An 18,618-nucleotide genomic window follows, 5' to 3' on the forward strand; every position below is an offset into this window, starting at 1 on the left:
CCTTCACCCCGTCCTCTTTCTACTCTTCATCCTGTTGTCCCTCCTTCTCCTCCTCCTCCTCCACATTTCACCATGCCAGGTCATGTGACTCATCACACCGATGACATCACCTGAGCTCAGACAAAAGGCCGCATTCCAGCGCGGCGTGCTAATCCTCTACGTTAATGTTCAACCAGACTCAACAAGCTAAGTGGTATGGAGGGGGCTCCTTTCCCACCTCTGCCGGTTCCAACCGCCGGCTGGGGTGCGAGGAGCTGCTGAGTGCGCAAGAAGACTTTCCAGAAGCTCTCGCCAGCAGTCTCGCCAGCTTCTAGACCCCCCCAAAAATCCTTCGCAAATCCTCCTAATGCCTCGGTGGGTTCCGTGACGCGACGACAAGACGGCGCTAACCACGTGCTAAACAAAAAAAAAATCCTAAATCAACAAGAGGCTATCTTTAATAGCTACTTAATGCTAACAAAATAAGCTGAAGATGCAAATCTGAGAAAAAATACTTAAGCATTAGCAGAGACACCAACGCTGTTGGCTACAAGATGTCAAATGAAATCCGATAGTCTAAAATATATTTATAAATGATTCCCTCAGCTATGTATCAGTCAAGGCCCTTTTCAGTGTTGTACGATAAGACAAATATGTAAAGGCCGCTTGTGCCCTCGCTCACACGTGCTTTTGCCAACATTATTGGATGACATAAGCGACAAAACCAGCTACCTTGTGTCAACATTGTAGTGTTTTATTTATTTATTTTTTTGCACCTGTGAACTTGAAGTTTGTTCTTTTTTTTTTTTTTTCTTTTTCTTTGCTTCCTCCCTCCTCAAACCTTCCTAAACAGAGCCGGCTAAAACAATACCCGGCGGACGTCACGCAGGAAGGTGTCTCTTCCTTTTATTTTTGTCGGCCTTTTCCGTCGCCGGTCAGCAGGTCAAGCTGTGTATTGCCGCTAACACACACACACAGATCTGCTACCCAGTAACACACACATTCATGTGCAGTGCTGCTAGTGAATGATTGCATCTTTTCTCCACGAAGTGTCGTAGAGCTCAGGATGAGCTCGCCAACAATCCGAAGCGCACTTCCTGTTTTCCAGCACGTCCTCGGTGCTTGACCTCCTGAAGGAGAGCACAGGATGTTCTCCCAAGACACAAACACACACTCACTCACATAACATATACATGCGCCTTCCTCGACAGTGTTTCACTGCACATCAGCTTTTTCGAAGCTAGCGTTAGCCACTGTGCTATTTGCCAATATGGACAGCTTTCTGCTATTCCCTCCCCTGTCTTATAGCAGAGAGAGTTCTGTTTTGCCAGTTTCTGTATGAAGAATGTTGAAAAGCGGGAAGGAAAGCTGCACGTCTACCTCTCATGAAGAAGATTGACAAAGCATCAAAATCCTATTTTGTAGCCTTTGTTGCGTTGCGCCTGCGATCACGAGCTATCAAAACGGACATCATGCGGTTTCATCTTCTCTGGCGACGGCGCATGCAAAATGGCTGTAATTGCTTCCTTCACACCACCCTGGGATGCCACGTTTATTTATATTTGTAAATTGACCCCTGCATTCTTCACTTTAATTGCATTTGTCCACATTTCCTGGGAACATACACACTAACTGGTGGTGGCAGCATCATGATCTGGAGTTGTTTTTCTTCACCTGGAGCTGCGGACTTCGTGAAAAGAATTTTAAACAGTTCAGTATACCATGCAGTGGTAATATAAATAAAAAAAATCTTTTAAAAACACAAAAGATATGGGATATGTAATACCACTGTATAATCCCATGGGTCAAGGGTCACATTAATGGTGTCAAATGTTCTGAAAATGATTTATCTTGATCTCATTTTGTATATTGTGGAAAAATGCCATTTGAACAGGGATATGTACACTTTGTATATTCACACACAGACAAGCAGCACTTAAGATGCCATGCGATTAGATTAACATTGGGCGGAGACATGTTGGACAGGATGTTTATGTCTTTTGATGTTGAACAAACACACCATTCCATTGAATGCAGCGCACACATTCCACTCCCGACGTCTTGATTTAAAAATCTGTATTTTTGCATTAAAAACTGTGACTGTTTACAATCCACTTTACCCTTTCAAAAACTCAACCACACTTTCTCCCGCTCGGTGCTTGGACATATCTGTCTCTTATTTGTATCATAATGCTTATTATCATATGAGATGATATTATATTATTATTATTATATGAAATGAAATCCCCTTTGTTACAATTTGTGTCATAATGCCTAGCAAATTAAAGTTTATTCCAAGCAGGAAACCTCAGTTATTTCTGCATGTCTTTTTCCTTTTTCTGCAACTTTTTCCCCCCTCAAAGCTACAGACAATAAGATAAGAAAGATGGTGACACAGATTATTCATTATTTTATGTAATCCTAATTTTTTTATTTATTATAGCAGGTGACGAATAGGTTTTTTTTTTAATCAGTGGAAGAAATGCTTGAGGTATATGTATTCCTTTGCACAAGGCGTTATGAAAACAATGTATGATGTATGTAAAAGTTTGTTATTTTTGGGAATTACATTGTGTGAACATGTTTAATAGCTAAAATCTTTGACCTCAATTACCTTCACCGTGATTGGCTACTTAAAAGTGAGCTTGACCTTTGACTTGCAACCAAGTTAATGTTTAGGATCCCTTACAGCGATTGGCTGTGCGCAACATAAATATTCAATAATAACCTGCAGTGATTGGTTGAGGATGAGCTGACGTCACGATATTCAGACGAGCCAGAGGCAAGAATCACTGCAACTGAGTTTGGCTCTCAGTCGAGACGTTTGAAAGACAGCCGCTCACGCGTTATACTCATGAGACAAGTCGGCTGACGGATTAGCTTGTTCGCTATTTTTTTTTTTTTTTTATCACGACGTGTTTCGTTCAAGATCCTTTCACACGCTGAGGTCTTACGGAGGTTTCTGACATGAACACCGGGCCAGCTGTCGGGAAATTCTGCGTAAGTAGAAACGCTTGAAATGCTGTACAATGTGTGTTTGTGTTCTAATGGTAAGTATTCCAAATTAACTACGGGGGGTGAAAGGTCAAGTTAGGAGAGCGGCAGCATTTAACCAGAATATTTAGGACAATATTAAGTGTCGTCCGCCTTCTCGCGTTAGCCATTTAGCTTGTAGAACGTTACATGCACGGTGTTTGACACCACACTAGCAAACAAAAATGTCACCCCAAAACACTATAAATACTGAAATAATAATCATTTCATCTCAGTGTGGTCACAAAGTAGGATTGGCAGTGAAAAATCTGGGCTTGTTTGACAGAACACAACGCTCTTCTCCATACTGGCAGGACGCCATGACTTGTATGAATGGCAACAGGTGGATAGTGTACCTTCTGCCCTCTAATGCAACAAGAGCATTGAAATTGTTGTGCCAGTCATGATATGTCCCAAGCAAAGATAGATTATTGAAGATTATACTTTTCCATCGCCTGGATTGCTGTTCTCTATCATACAAAATGGATGACTGAGGTCAACCTGCAAATTTCACGTTTGTGTGAATGTAGTACAGTGAAAAACCAGGGCTGGGATTTGAAGTTTTGTTCAAATTGTCATTGTCAACTAAATACCTGATTGTGGCACGCTGCAAGATAAAAACGTCGTACGACCAGCAATTCTCATAAAAGTAAACGTGACACCCGATCGACCTAAAGCAAAAATTGAACGCAACAACTGGTAGCTGGTGGTTGCCAACAAGGGAAGTCCAATGTAATAAACGGATACGCTAGTTGTGAGAATCAACAACAAAAAAAAGATCTTTAGTAATTACGTATGATAAAGTTAGGAACAAGGATTTAACAAGTCATAAGTCTAACATAAATATAATCCATAATAAACTGTTGACATAAAACGAAATAGCGAACCAGGACTTGGATGACTAATATAACAAATCCCGACTGGTCACAAACTAACCAAGTTGCGACCGTGAGGAACTTTTGTCTTAACAACCAACGCTAACTGTAGCAAGTGATAAATGCCTTGTTCTAACATTTAAATGTCACCCATAGTTGGTGACTGCTGACGTAACAGACATCTATAGAGAATGAGTAACGGTTAACCTCAACTGTAAGCATAAAAAATTCTGATATTTGAAACAACAGATGACAGACCACAACAAGTCACGACTGTTTTTTTCCCACATTGTAACATACATGGTTGCAATGAGCTTCACCTGAGCAAGCAATTTCTCTTTGACTTTATTTGTATACAACAAAACAAACGATAATCGGTGACAGTGTCACATTGCAAATGATGCTAACGTGAAACAATTGTAACAATCGTTCACATTGTTCCGACTAATGCATTGTTACTCTGCAACTTTTGAGGCCAGATTAGTGTGTGCTAATGGCTACATTATATTGAGTGGACTGTCTGTGACACTGTGACACTTTCCACCCTACATCAAAACCCCTTTGCCCCCGCCACCCCCCCACCAGCCCCATGTCAGGCAGCAACGTCACTGTTTATCTTTTGTGTAAACCTCAGTACATTCTGGAAGAGGCCTTGCCAAGTGGCCTTGTTGCTGGGGGGGGGGTGTTACTGCGAGGAAAGAGGACCCCCACCCTTGATCCACCCACACACAGCGATTCTGCCGGCAGGCTAATCTCCCCCCCGCCACCCACCCACCCACTCACATACACACAGATAGCGCGCCTACGTGCTTGCCTGTCCCGTCCATTTCCTGTACGCGCATGCCACAATATTAGGGGGCATCAGTTGCAACTGTAAACTTGGTGCTTATCTCTTGTGTCTGCCTGGGTGTGGTTTCACACAGGAAATGAAGCCCCCCCCCCCTCTCTCTCTCTCTCTCCCCCCACCACATGTCCACTACCCCCATCTCACGGTACAGAAAAGGGCAAGACGGACATCTGGGACAAGTTCAGGCCAAAGCCTAGCCTAGCTTATCGGCGCCGCGTAGTATGATGCAACCGGCCGGCAACGTCTGGCACAGGTGCTCTGTCAATGGAGTGGATTTGTAGTGGCGGGACGGTTGCTGAGGTGACCTGTTTGGCCAATCAGAGAAGGGCTGACTCACTCTAGCAAGCGTCACCTGTTCAGGTGTGCCCGGGCAACGGCGGCAGCGCACATTCCAGAGCAAGGCGGAAGGATGTCAACAAGTGAAGCAACCAGTTGACCCGTTGAAATGTTAGTCAGTGTGACGCGTCAAGTTTATTCGTGAAATGTACTGATCGCTGTTAATGATCAACACAAGCTAGGACTTTTCACAGTTCTATATAGAAGCGCTACTATTGTTTTGTTGGTCAGCGTAGAAAGCAATGCTTTGCTAGTAGCTGTTGATAAAAGCTGTTGTTGTTGACGATTGGTCGCACATTCGTTAGGACCATCAAACGAATGACACTGTGACTCGCCATCCTTTTTTTTCCACCTCTCTACTATATCATCGGGAAAATATAAAGAATTTATTGAGTATGCATATAATCCAATGAAATACAGTAAAAAAAAATCTTGCATATTAATAAACCCCCAAATTATTATTATTTTGGCCAGGGCTGAAGATGATCAAGATTCTCAAATAAAAAAATAAAAAAAATAGAAATTTTTAACACATTTCTGTGTCCATTCTTGGAATCGAAGGTGTCCGGAGGGAGTATTTAGAAATCCCTAAAAAAACTTCTGCAATAGAATCGTATTTTCTCTCATGGAAAATGTCACATTGTTGCTCCGATGCCTTTGTGGCGTCAGCCGCGCCGGCACAAAGGCTCACTTTGATGGCGCTAATGTGATTTGCCAGGGCAAAGCCGAGTCTCCGTGCGCATTCTTCAATCTATTAGTCAGCCCCTCACGTTGGCGTCCTCGCCCACCTCCCTCTTCTCATTCTCCTCCTCGACACCGCCAGTCGTCTTGTGAGCGGCCGCTCGGGCCTAATCGAGATTGGAAAAGGCGCCGCCCTTTGCCCCCCGGGCCGCGCACATGTCTGACTGTGTGTGCCTACGTTGGTCAGCAGTCCTTTTGGGAAAACAGAAAGTCTCCCAATCTTCCCAGCAGCCTTTGCTGGCTTTCATATGTTTCACATCAGAGCGGGGGCGTCACGCGCCAGCCTGGACGTTCAATTAGCGTCGATTGTTTCCCCACGTCGCCTAACCTGTAAGCGACACGTGTGCGCGCACCTCCTGAGGAAACTCAAGAATGTGTGTCGCGGGGCTGCGAGTATTGCTCGGTTAAAAATATCCTACCCGGCGGATATGTTGTGTGTGTGCGCGCAATGTGCAGGCTGTTTTGGAAGGAGGGGTGAGTGTGTGTGTGTGGGGGGGGGTGACTGCCGCATGAAGCCCCTGTATTGTCTCAGCTTCCTGTTCTCCCTGAGAGGAGGGGGCCGCTGGTTTTCACACGCTCCCACTCATGCTCTCCTTCTCCACGCCATTGTACTGAACATGCATACTTCAACACTTTACCGCACTTTTTTACGCTAGCTAGTCGCCGCGGGAGATGCACTCAGAGTCCAAGTCGCCACTGAGACATGAAGTGTTGTCCATGTTTAGCCCTGAGAGTCAATAAATGCTCGCCCATTTCTGAACTCGGGAACTCGGACCATTGTGTACGGACCATGGGAGCTATCGTCTGAATTGAATGATGGGATGATTTATTGTGGGCCAAAAAAAAAAAAAGTTGAATTCCATGCGTCCGGCATTTAGTCTTTGAATCGGGCAATTTACCAAAAGCTGCTACGATTTGAGATCGTCATTAAAAAGAGGTCGCTCGGTGGATTTTTGGCGCCAATCGACTTCCAGTGACAGTCGTTTCGTCGGCCTTGACGAGGTGGACGCGGCCAAGTGTAATTAAGCACATGTTACAATTTGGACTCACACCGCCGTTACGCTCGTTACGGTCGTAGTCGTCATTCAACGCGCACGTCAATCCCGCTTTGAGTCAGCTTGTCAGTCACAGCTGGAACGTGTTAACATGGCCGCCACTTGGCCCGCGGGGACGTTTGGATGCTTGCCGCGCTCGCGGTTCTGGTGAGGCGACGGCGATAAGGACGGGCGCGCGTAGAAATGGCGGGACGAGGCAAGTCGCTCGTCTGTCATCGTCTTTTACGAGGCACTCGTTAAGTTCTCGGCCAGATTGAACTCCTTGGTGTGTAAAATAGGCGTAGTTTGGTGATTAGTGGTTGGGTTGAGTCGCTGTTGACTTTGACCGCGCAGCTGCCTGCTGTTTGGAATCCAGTGGAGTTGTTTAGCTTGGAGCAACAAATCACGCCGCTAATGCTGTTTGGCTAGGCCTCAAAGGATAACTGAGTTGCATAAACTGCAGTCGCAGACTCGCGACGCTTTTTCCAACGCTGTTTGACTTGCAGATGAAACGCTAGGAAAGTTTGCTATCATCATTCGAGTCAGCAAAGTGACGGCGTCAGGGATTTACTAATGGGGATGCCACAAGACAAGAGCCAAAACAGTAATGCTTAAAATATGGTTTACCCTACAAACACATAAATATGAGGGAAAATGATGGAAAATACATCAGACAAATAAAATACAAAAATATTAGACAAGGATGTATGTAAATAGATGGAAAATATATTCATTAAAAAATACAAATAGATACATTATCTAGAGCAAATAATATATCAGGATCAAAATAAAATTTTGGAGGAAAAATACAAAGAAAAAACACATTTAAAAGGAAGAATGCAAAGACATCATAAAACAAAAAAATACAACTCAAATATTGGACGTGAATCTCAAACACAAATCACACAAGAAATGCAGGAAAAAAAACGCTTTACCAAACATGACCAGTTTGCGCTTGTTAAAAAAAAAATAAAAAAAAAATAAAAAAAACACACCTTTTAAAAGTAATCCGTGTACATGTGGTCTAACTCGAAGCCACGGCTTCTGGATGATTAGCGATTAATAAGAGACTCATGATACGGCCAGGATGCGGCCTTGTAATATGGAACGCATCGTCCCTGCTTACGGCTGGGCTCTGACTAAAATCCTCTGGACAATATTGAATAAATGTCTCCTTCCTTTTGTTTACCGCCAGCCGCCCCCGTTGGTACAGTCAAGTCGCTGAAATGGCCCATTGATAAGCAGCTCTGCGGATGTCCTGTCCTCCGTGGACCAACCTTTTCCGAGGCGTCCATCATTTAATTGTGACTTTAATTGCTTGAAACTCGCACACATACGGCATCGTCATCACAATGGCGCTCTGTGCTAAGTGGACTGGACCTCCTCCAGGGATTGTGGTTTCTGAACCGAGGTTAGGGTCACCCCCCGCCCCCCCCTGCTGCCACCGCCGCCTTTGGTGCTGCCGCATTGTGGCTAGCCAAAAGTGCCCACGTGTTCTCTGTTTTTGCTAGCGCAATCAAACTTGACAGCGCTAATGTGCATGTCAACTTCCAAGCTGTGTTTAGACGATGTTGCATGTGGGGAGTCGTGTTTACGCGGCTGCTGTTTACTTTTACTTGCACGTCTCGTCTTTCTCCTTTTCCGTTAATCAGAATGACAAATCTTTGAACGCTAGCTTAGACATTAGCGTGGTTATCGCAACCTACTTGCAGCGGCCTGTATTGACGTCCGTGAACTTTTCAACTCTTAACGTTACCCGTCTGCGGTCGACGCGACAGGATAGCGACGACTTAAAAGCTGATTGAGCATTTTTGGAGACGTTCACATCACCATTGTAACCTTAACCAGCTGCTTGCCTTAGCGGAGTTTAGGCTAGCTTAAAGTAGCTTCACCAAGTGACCGTAACATCGTGAACAACTTTATTGCCGTCAGTCATTGCTCGTATTTTATCCCATCATGCTTGAGTGAACCAAACAGTTGTTGGACGCCCACGTGTTGCATTATTGACCGTTTCCTGCGATGGCGCACTTTGGTGTAGCGTTGCAGATCTCAAGTTCTTTTTTTTTTTTTTTCCCCCCCAAGAATTTATTTTTTATTTTTTTTCCTTCTTGCGTCCGCGGCACACATGTGCTTCCTCGCAGATCTTTTCACGCAAGCCTTCACTTCACCAAGTGTTTTTGACCCCCCCTCACCTCCCACTGTGCTTTTACACAAACGCACTGTGTTTAAGTCTCGCTACCATACCCGCCCCGCCCCCCCATTGCCCGCCTTTCCTCTCTCTTCTGCCTGCGTCCAATGTTTGGATAGATGTAAAAAGGCCTGATTGTGACCGCTCGCAGCCACTTTGGAAAGTCTGACGTGAGCAGGAGGACGAGAAAGGAGGGGAGGGGAAGAGGTGGCGGTATGGGGTGGATTCGCGAGACGAAAGACTGAAGGGAAAAGTTCTTCCCAACAACAAGGCATGGCGACCATCCAGGAGTCCCGCTCGTTTCCCCCGTCGACGTCCTCGTTGGCTTTTCGCACATGGCCTCCATCTTGACTTGGCCCCTTCTGCAGCTTACAAGTGCTGCCTTTGATCCCCAAAATTGTTTTACTTGAGCGAAGTGTGAAAATATAGTTCTTGTAACTCGGATGATTATGAAATATTTGTGTGTGGTATAAATACTCTTAAAATCAGTGTAAAGAAAGCAGAGTTTTAAAAAAAATATATTAAAATTTAAATTAGTGATGCAAAGATTATTTGAAGAACCCAAATAATTAAGAGTGAAAATTGGATGATATAACCTTTTACGTATTATATATATATTCACGTTTTGTTTACCGAAGAACAGTTTTCCTTTTTGTTTTTAAGTAATATTGAGAACCTATTAAATAGGTTTTAAATCAAAATGTCGTATTTCTATGCGGTGATGCTGCGTGAGCCCAAATCCTCCAACGCAGCCTCTCCTTTAACCCGGCGGTGTCGCGTTGCGTCGGTGTCGCATGTCGCTCTGTTCAAAGCATCTGCGTTGGAAGAATGTGGGACATTTGAAGTCGAGACACTAAAGCTTGTTGTTGGACCGTGAATGGGCCCTTCTCACGTTGACGAGCTGAAAAGCGTGCGAAGAAAAACGGCATTGCCCCGAGGGGGGGCCCTCGCTAAAGCGGCACGGCCCAGTATTCTTCTGGCAAGCCCACCTACACAAGATGGCCATTATCTGCCGCATGAATAGATAGCTGTGCTATCACCGCTCTTAGCTAACACCGGCACTCTATCAAGAGGCTGTTCAGGTCATGAAGAATTTTTGTATTCCTATTCTAAAAACTCCCAAAAAAAACAAAGTGACCATTTAGAGACAAATAGAAGACTCATTTGAACGCCATCATAAATCGTCACGAGCATGTGAGGCAAGGAAAATCGAAATTCTTTTAGCTAACAGTGTCCCCTTCAAACAAAAGCATTTTGATTTGAAAAATTCAAAATGCGGTTTTGGAGTGAGGAAACACTTTTTATTTTTAAATATCAGCCTTTCAACACAGAATAATAAATATTCTTGGCTGTAGTTTGACGTCGACTGCATCCGTACTCGCTTGAAGCTTCGTCCCACATCTCAAAAACATTCATATTAGCTTCATTGAAGATTGTTGATCGTTTGTAGGTTTGAATGTTGGTGTCCATATGTAACCGTGAGCTCCAGGTCCCAAATAACGAAAACAGATGACCTGATGGACAACGTGCACTAGCATCCAGCGTTGTACACGCGGCAGGGTGCTGACGCTTTAATTGCAATCCCACGGCAGATATTCTGGTCAGATGTTCCTAATCAACGTGCAGATTGCGAACAGAAGGCGACCCATGAAGAATCTTCTCGCTCTTTTGATGTGATGCCACTGAAAGAACTGATCTGTCCAACCATGTTCCGTGTAAATAAAGCAAAGGTTTCTTTTATTGATTCCATTTTTATTTTTGCTGGGTTCACAGATGCTGCTGGCGACGCTCCTCCTCCTCCTCCTCGCGAGCTCGCCTTGCCGAGCGGCCGAGCAGCCCCCAGCCGCCCAGTGGTCTGCCGCTTCAGATAACGACTTCAGGAACGTCACCCCCCTCCTCCGCCGCCACAGGACCTGCGTGGAGAACCAGCAGTACCACTACCAAGGCCTCTGCTGCCTCAACTGCCAGGCTGGTATGTGCTTTGTGGAAGGAAAAAAAAAAAAAAGGAAAATAAACACATTTTAGTGGGTAAAAAGAAAAAAAAAAGATTAAATATTAGGTAAAGGAAAAATAATTACGTTTAAAACAATAAAATCAGAAAAAAATGCGAATATATTCGATGAAATAATACAAAAACACATGAAAGAATTAGAACACAGAAATGTTAGCTGAAAAACTTCAAAACAATAAAAATTGTCAAATGGGGTGAAAACAAGAACTAAAGCATCAGACCAAAACAGTATGGCTTTAATAAATTTGGACAGGCTCAGTGGAACAAATTGACTCAAAACTTAAGTGAAAACTGAGGACAGAATCAGATAAAATCTCCAAGAAAATATGTTCGATTTTGACTTTTTGATCCAAACGAGCTTGCGTTGCAATCAAAACCAATCTTGTCATAAATCCTTTCCAAATGGTTGACCGTGGCTATGTTTTGTGTTTTTCTGTCATCATCAGGGACGTTTGTGCAGAAGGAGTGCGAGCGTGATTACCAGCAGGGGGTGTGCGCTCCCTGCGAGGAAGGCCACACTTACACGGAACATTCCAACGGCATGCACAGATGCCTACCCTGCACGCACTGTCGAGAAGGTAAACACTTGGAGCGGACAGAAAAAAAAAAAATCTATACACCCTTGTTCAAATGCCAAAGTTTTTTTTAGATACAAGATTAAGATAAAGCGTTTGATTTGATTTTAATTTTTTTTTTAGTGCTCTTATCTCACTCCCCCCCCAAGCTCACCAATCAGAAGCAGCGTGCTTCTCACAGTCAGGTCACGCTGAATCATCAGCTCCAAGTAACAAACAAACAAACATTAGATAAAAATGCAGCCGTTTACAACTTACACTTGGATTTCTGTTGATCATTTGACATCCAGCTACGACTCTCCAAAAACTAAATGTCATAGTGATGCTAATTCCCAAATTAATTCATTAATCTTTAGCGGGAAGTCATCCCAGTGGACTCGCTGGATTATTAGGGAAATTATTTTTTTCTTTTCTCTTTTGCTCTCCCCTTCGAGACGCCTGAGCGACAATGCCAAGTGATGAAGTTACTCGGGGAAAAAGGGCGTGTCTTTTGTGGTTTTGTTGCCACTATTCAATGAGAGAGCGTCCCAAGAGGGGGGCTTACCTTACCCGGTCCGGGCGTAGTATCTTTGTGTCCCGCTTGAAAGAGGCGGGAGGGGGGGGGTCGTGTTACGCCAGCTCGCACTTTAAAGATAATCGCTCCTCTTTTCCCGTGACTCGGAATGTTTCCACACCCAAACTACCTGGTGTTCTCTTTAAACCTGTCTGGGAAAACATCTTTGTGGCTAGATGAAGCATGTGTTGTTTTGATTTTTGAACAAACCTTTGTGTGTGTGTGTGTATAACGTGCAGATGAGAAAGAAACGGCGCCCTGCACCACCACGTCGGACACCAAATGTCAGTGCCGAGCCGAAACCTTCTGCGTGCCGGATCAGGCCTGCGAGGTCTGCAAACGTTGCGCCAAGTGAGTCACCAACCAATCCAATCAACCGATAGGAACGCAGCAATTGCTGAATGGATCAATTGACTGTTTAGGTGCAAGCCAGGTGAGGAAGAGGTGAAGAAGTGCACGCATTTTTCCAATACGGTGTGCCGAAAGCGAGACCCGTCTCCCACCAAAACACCGCCAGGCCAAACCCCGCCCACCCCTGCCTCACCGGCAAAGACATGTAAGGCCTCTCCTCCTCCCCCCCCCCCCCCCCCCCCCCCCCCCAGCGACCTATGACCTTAATCATTAACCGTCCTTTATGACATTGCAGGGATTACCGTGCTGAGCTGCCTCTTCTTCGTCATCGTGGCCGCCGCGCTGGCCGTGTGGTTCGCCGTCAAGCGCGGCTCCTTCGAGGGAACATGTGAGTGCGCGTCACGGCTCGGCCGCGCTTCCGTGACGACAACATGGCTTTACTAACAGGCCGTCTTTTGACAGGCGCCAAGAGCCACTGTGACACCAGTGAAATCATCAAGATTCCAATCGTAAGTCTTAAACAAACATACCCTGTATTTTTATATTTCCAACATTTGATTGTTTCATAGAATGCAGTGTGGTATTTTTAAAAACATGGTGGCATTTTAATGGAGAGCAAAAAAAAAAAGTTTGTGCAACAACTTCCATTGTTTTTCCCCAAATAAAAATTCTTCCCCAAATAAAAAACCTTTTTTTTTCCTGAACAGAAACTTGACATCCTCTATTATGAGAGTGTGTACACTTTTGCAACCACATTGTCTCAGTTAAATATGACTTAAACGTTTATTATAAACTTTAACAGTTATATGGATTATTGCTCATAATGGTGGAAAAAAGATTTTCATGACATAAAAATCTGTCCTTTGAACATGGTGTCATCTTTTTATAGACTGATGACAAATAATGTTGTTGTTTTTTCTCTTGTCAGAACGAGAGCGCCCCCACGGCGGAGGAGTGCCAGAACACTCATAACGACGGCCTGGAGGGCGACCATTCCCGTCCGGAGTCTCGTCCGCTGCTGCAGGAGACTCAGGCCGGCATGACCAACAACAAGGCATCGCCGTCTCCGGAGGACGAGGACCGCGGGCTGGGCGACAGCTTGTCCAACACCACCAACTCATCCCAGACAAGCCTGTCGGCGCATCCCACCGCCACCTCGTCCGGAAACAGCCCCCAGCAGAGCCCCTCCCCCTGCAGGATAAGCGCCTCCGCGATGGTGAGCATCAAAAAGACAGAAATATCTTCTTTTTTTTTTTGTGGCGTTCTCTCACAGTGTCTGGTTTGTCCTCAGGAGGATCCTCTGCAGCACCGCCTGGTGCCACTGCAAGGTAAGGAAAGCAGCACTGACATTTCTCAGAATGGCACTTCACGCTAAGTGTCATTTCCAAGCCCTCGGGGTAGCAAAGACACAACAAGCGAATAAGGGAGCTAATTTAAGACTTGTTTTCAATCAGTTAAACAGTTCATGTCAGTTCACAAGTTGTGTAAGTCAGTGGTTCTCAAACTGGGTTAGCAAAAGCCTTTATTGGCTTTTGTTCTTGGAAAATGACACTGGTGGACAGATGGGAAAGTTGATTTAAAAGAAATTATGACACAAGAATAATCGCTGTCATGGGTATTTTTTTAAATGCCGAAGTTGAAAGTTGACCCAAATAACGCAACTTTCTCCATGGCAGAGTCCGAGAAGTCACTAAAGAAGAGCTTCGACCTGTTCGACAAGTACCTGGATGTGACGATCCACAACAAGTTCTTCCGCATGATCGGCGTGAGCGACAATCAAATCCGCCAAGCGGAGAGCGGCGCGGCCGGCGACAAAGTCTACGAGCTGCTCAAGAGCTGGATGCAGCGACAGGGCCTGAAGGCCGACATCAACGACCTGCTGCGAGCCCTGCTGGACCTAGACCAACGACGCTCTGCCGAGAGCATCGCCTCCGAGGCGCTTAGGCGAGGCTACTACAAGCACGATCACGCTCCCTGAGGGAGGTCATCGCATCTCCTTGTTGGACTTACCTCGTATCGAGAGCCAGTAGTTTTTTCTTCCGAAGATGCATAAGCAACAAAAATGTTTTTCAATGGTTTTTGCTCCGACGGACAACAAAAGAAGACATAATATGAAGAAAGAAAGTACTCAGCGCCACCTGGTGGCAAGCACATACACTGGTCTGGCGCTTACCGCGCCTTCTCCGCCACTGGCTCAATGTCGTCACGCTAGCTGTATGATTTTTTTGGGTTATCTTTGATGCACTTCTTCCCACTAGCAAAATTTTGCTAGTAGTTGCGTAGACCTTTTTTGTGTGTGTGTGCGTGCGTGCGTGTGTGTGCGTGCGTGTTAACAAAATGATGACCGCTGATCGACCTTTTCTGTGTAGGAATTTCCTCTCGGATAGTCTCCCGAGATTATTAAGTACAAGTATTCCCAAAAATACAAGTTATGACAATTCTCCTAAGATTACAACTTTTTCCCCAGAAAAATTGCTAAAAAAAAAAAAAATCTAACGAATAGATTTTAATTCTTGTATGATTACAATTTTTTAAAAATATTTTTAGAAGTATTTTGTTAAGAAAAATCACACTATTTTGATTAATTTCTTAAACTAAGCAACTATTTCTTAAAGTTAGTAAATTGTCGTCTACATGATGTAGTTACGCTACATACTTGGATGAATGTTTTTTTCTTTTGCCAACATTTCGGAGGTGGTCAGTCCGTGAACACACTATGCTAAAATGAAGTCATGCAACACAAATTTGTGACATAGCTAAAACCGTCACAAACGTACAACTGTCTGCCACGAGAACTTTGGTCCCTGCCTTCCACTTTATTTATTGTCATATTTATTTTTTGCGCTACTTATTTAAACCCTCGTAGCATTGCCACACTTTCTTAAAACATTGTTACAATTAATTTCACTTCTCTATTGAAGTTATCAATATGGATTATTGAGGCTGAGGTATCCATACTGTCATGCATGGGGAAAAAAAAACACCCAAGCAATATCCCCCGCCACCCTTCGTACTTGTTACTAAGCAGAATTCATATTTTTTTTATCAATGGGCCAATTGAAAGAAATTGCCTAGCTGCTTGTTGTTGGACTGGATTCACAGTTTCAGCAAAAATGACGGCGGCAACTTGGCGACAGGTACGGGAACCTTTTTGTGCAGCTTAGCTTTAATGAAGGAAAGTGCGCTTATTTCTTTTTTTTTTTTTTTAAACAGTTCAAATTTATACTCTTATTGCCCAACTCTTTTCTGTGTGTTTGCAGTGAGTGTGTGTATGTGGGGGGGGGTCTACAACGTGTGCTTGTGAGCATAATTGTGTGTGTGTGTGTTTGTCTGCCATTGTTTGTGTCCTACTGTATTGTGATGCTCAGTGCTGGCGCTGCCATCCGGTGGTTGACAAGAGACAATTCATCCTGCATCAATTTCAAAGCTTTCAAAAGGTGACATTACGTGGACATTTTGTCATATTTGTATATAGGTTGGAGGAGAGAAGCAGGAGAAATTTAAATGACGTCCAAGTCCTATTGATGAAAGAAATGAAGTTGAGATGTAAGTTATGAGAAGTATGTTTTTATGTACATTTGGAATAAATATTTTGTACAGACACCTTTTTGGATCATTTGAATTATTTATTCTATTAAGACAGTAAATGATGAATATGACTTTTTTTTTATCTGTATGCAATACATTAAAAGAAGCAAGACTGTCAAACACAGGTGGGCGGGCGTTTTGGTTTGAAAGTGACGTTCTTCCAAGATTTGTTCCTGAACAAAAAAGTCCTGATGAAAGCTTCATAAAGTATAATGAGTGTGTCTCCTGCTCTTTTTTTTTTTTGTGGTCAGAGGCTATCATTGTCCAGGCGGCCCTAAAGCCTGAAAAAAAAATTGCTTTAGTGTCACCAGAGCTGTGGGAACTTGGCTCCAATTCCCACTGGAAAAGTCAGATGACAAGCAACCTCGTGATTTTTTTGTTTCAGGGAAACGGCGAGGGTACTTAGTTCGTTAGCTACAGGAATTTATTTGATGTCTGGGAGGAAACTGTCATGGAGCCAACTATCCATAGAATAGAAAGCAGACAATTGAAATGGCTCACACCGCTAACTCTGAAACTTTTGGAACCTCATCAGTCACTGTGATAGAAACAATTCCAAGGCGTTGGAAAATGTCAATCAAGAAACTCAAACTGGCCAAAATATTAGAAGTAGTTTGCTACTTTGTTGGCTATATAACTCAGTATGTTTTCTAAGAGTGTAAATTCACGGAAATAATTCATTAGGAAGCATGAAAATGTCATGGCGTCTTCCCTCCTGACTGCTTATCACATCTTTTGTTGGACATCTGATGTATCTGTGACAATCCTTTGGTTGTGCCATTATTGCCAAGTCCGAGCAAAGACGTGCCAGAGCGGAGATTTTTCGATGGGATCGAGGGCGACTTTCTACATGTCCTGGTGTCTGTGCATCAATACGGGCATCGCGTGCGTGGTCTTGGTTGTCTACTGGAACTGGCATTGGCATGGAGGATTTGCCTGGGATGGAACCCAGGCCCAATTCAATTGGCATCCCGTACTCATGATCAGTGGACTGCTGGTCCTCTATGGCCTTGGTGAGTCCCAACTGTCCAGTGACAATTGTGAAAATATCTTTTTTAAGTTTTCATGACTCGGCTCAAAAAACATTAACGGTATACTTTTTAAAATGTATATATGTTATGTCATTTAAAAGTTAAATACAACTGAACTTAGTGAATCTTTCGCATTACACTATAATGGCTTATTTCCTCGAATTCTGGGCAGCCGCCGTTCTCTTCCGTGTGCCTTGGGGGTGGTCGCATAAGAAGCGCGGATGGAAGATTCTTCACGCAGGATTGATGCTGGCCGCCCTGATTCTCGCCGTCGTCGGCCTGCACGCCGTCTTCGTCGTGCACCGCAACCTGAACATCCCAGCATTGTACTCTCTGCACAGCTGGGTGGGAATGAGCGCCGTGGTGACGTTTGCGTGGCAGGTAGGAAATACGCTGACTTGACAAATTCTTAGCCATATGCGCTGAAAAGTCAAGACAGACCGAGGATAACGTCATTTAATCTCTGTTAGCATAATATGTCTCCTTTAATCCACAGTGGTTCCTGGGCCTGGTCGGCTTCTTGCTGCCGTGTTCTGCGCCACGTTTGGGCGGGGCCCTGAAGGGCATCCACGTGTGGACGGGACAAGCGGTGCTGATGCTCAGTCTGGCCGCCTGCATCAGTGGGATCACCGAACAGCTTTTCTTTGCACTGTGAGGCTCTCAATGACTTTTTTTTAACCTCACTGGATATCATGGAATGATATTTGTATATGTATACATAGATGTGTATGTAATAATTTGTGTTGCCTGGGGCAATTGCTGTATGGGTCATATTTAAGGTCACTATTTTGTTGTATGGTGTTTGTTAGGGATGGCGTGTCAGCAAGTGCTTACAGCTCCCTTCCTGTAGAGGCGCTGTTTGGCAACATGCTAGGAGTCCTTACGGTGGTGTTCAGTATTCTCGTGTTTGGAATTCTGTCCAAAACCGACTGGCAACGTCCAAACACCAATACCAATGATGAAGCAACTCCAGTGAGTAATTTTTTTTTATTATTAGCATAAATCAAAATTTGTCATATTCATATTTGTTTTATTGCTTTCAGATTTTGCTGAGAGAAGAAGCCTTTTAAGGAACACAGCAACAGAATGGGACAGAAAACACATGAACAGTTATCCTATTTAAGGATAAACAGTTCAGAAGAAACAAGGCGTGAAAACAGTTAATCACTCATGTATAATTGATATATTTCACTTTATGATTCCTGAATTAATAAACAATACTCTGTCCAATTTGACTGTTTATTTTATGAATAGTTTTCTAACTAAATGTATTAAATTTTTTGAATAAAACAGCTCAAGCTCATTCAAATAACAATATAGAAATACATGCAATTTCTTCTCTAGTTTTGAAATTTAAAAAAAATAAAATAAAAACAAAAAAATCGACGTTACTCCGTTAATGACGTTTAGTTATTGTGGTAGTACCACTCGGGTCCACAGCACGGCAGCATAGCATCACGCGTGCAACCAAAAACC

General features: G+C 43.9%; 2 protein-coding genes across 4 annotated transcripts; both read left to right on the top strand.

The window, feature by feature from the left end:
• Window positions 1-2,735: 2,735 nt before the first annotated feature.
• LOC147048115 (tumor necrosis factor receptor superfamily member 10B-like) lies at window positions 2,736-16,119 on the top strand. 3 transcript variants are annotated; one of them, XM_085926235.1, is made up of 10 exons: window positions 2,736-2,979; window positions 10,807-11,005; window positions 11,491-11,622; window positions 12,412-12,523; window positions 12,595-12,728; window positions 12,819-12,911; window positions 12,986-13,032; window positions 13,452-13,739; window positions 13,815-13,851; window positions 14,200-16,119. In XM_085926235.1, the coding sequence occupies exons 1-10, from the start codon at window positions 2,947-2,949 to the stop codon at window positions 14,499-14,501; spliced, it is 1,377 nt and encodes a 458-aa protein (XP_085782361.1). In that variant the 5' UTR covers window positions 2,736-2,946; the 3' UTR covers window positions 14,502-16,119. The 3 variants fall into 3 exon arrangements, with proteins under 3 accessions (XP_085782361.1, XP_085782360.1, XP_085782362.1); XM_085926236.1 differs by lacking the exon at window positions 2,736-2,979 and adding an exon at window positions 10,579-10,748; XM_085926234.1 differs by having other exon boundaries at window positions 13,452-13,851.
• Window positions 16,120-16,937: 818 nt separating this feature from the next.
• Window positions 16,938-18,332, top strand: LOC147048116 (lysosomal membrane ascorbate-dependent ferrireductase CYB561A3-like). Its single transcript, XM_085926612.1, has 5 exons — window positions 16,938-17,124; window positions 17,315-17,523; window positions 17,639-17,793; window positions 17,952-18,114; window positions 18,186-18,332. Exons 1-5 carry the CDS (start codon window positions 16,938-16,940, stop codon window positions 18,210-18,212), a joined length of 741 nt encoding a protein of 246 aa, XP_085782738.1. The 3' UTR covers window positions 18,213-18,332.
• Window positions 18,333-18,618: the final 286 nt, after the last annotated feature.

This window comes from Syngnathus leptorhynchus, chromosome 12 (assembly GCF_054491065.1).
Source record: "Syngnathus leptorhynchus isolate UIUO chromosome 12, UIUO_Slep, whole genome shotgun sequence".
Lineage (NCBI taxonomy): Eukaryota > Metazoa > Chordata > Actinopteri > Syngnathiformes > Syngnathidae > Syngnathus > Syngnathus leptorhynchus.

Coding starts and splice junctions, on each gene's coding strand:
- LOC147048115 (XM_085926234.1), top strand. CDS start 2,947: ATGAACACCGGGCCAGCTGTCGGGAAATTCTGC. Junction 2,980..10,806: donor CAGCTGTCGGGAAATTCTGC/GTAAGTAGAAAC, acceptor CTGGGTTCACAG/ATGCTGCTGGCGACGCTCCT. Junction 12,912..12,985: donor CGGCTCCTTCGAGGGAACAT/GTGAGTGCGCGT, acceptor GTCTTTTGACAG/GCGCCAAGAGCCACTGTGAC.
- LOC147048116 (XM_085926612.1), top strand. CDS start 16,938: ATGGGATCGAGGGCGACTTTCTACATGTCCTGGTGTCTGTGCATCAAT. Junction 17,125..17,314: donor GCTGGTCCTCTATGGCCTTG/GTGAGTCCCAAC, acceptor AATTCTGGGCAG/CCGCCGTTCTCTTCCGTGTG. Junction 17,794..17,951: donor GAACAGCTTTTCTTTGCACT/GTGAGGCTCTCA, acceptor GGTGTTTGTTAG/GGATGGCGTGTCAGCAAGTG.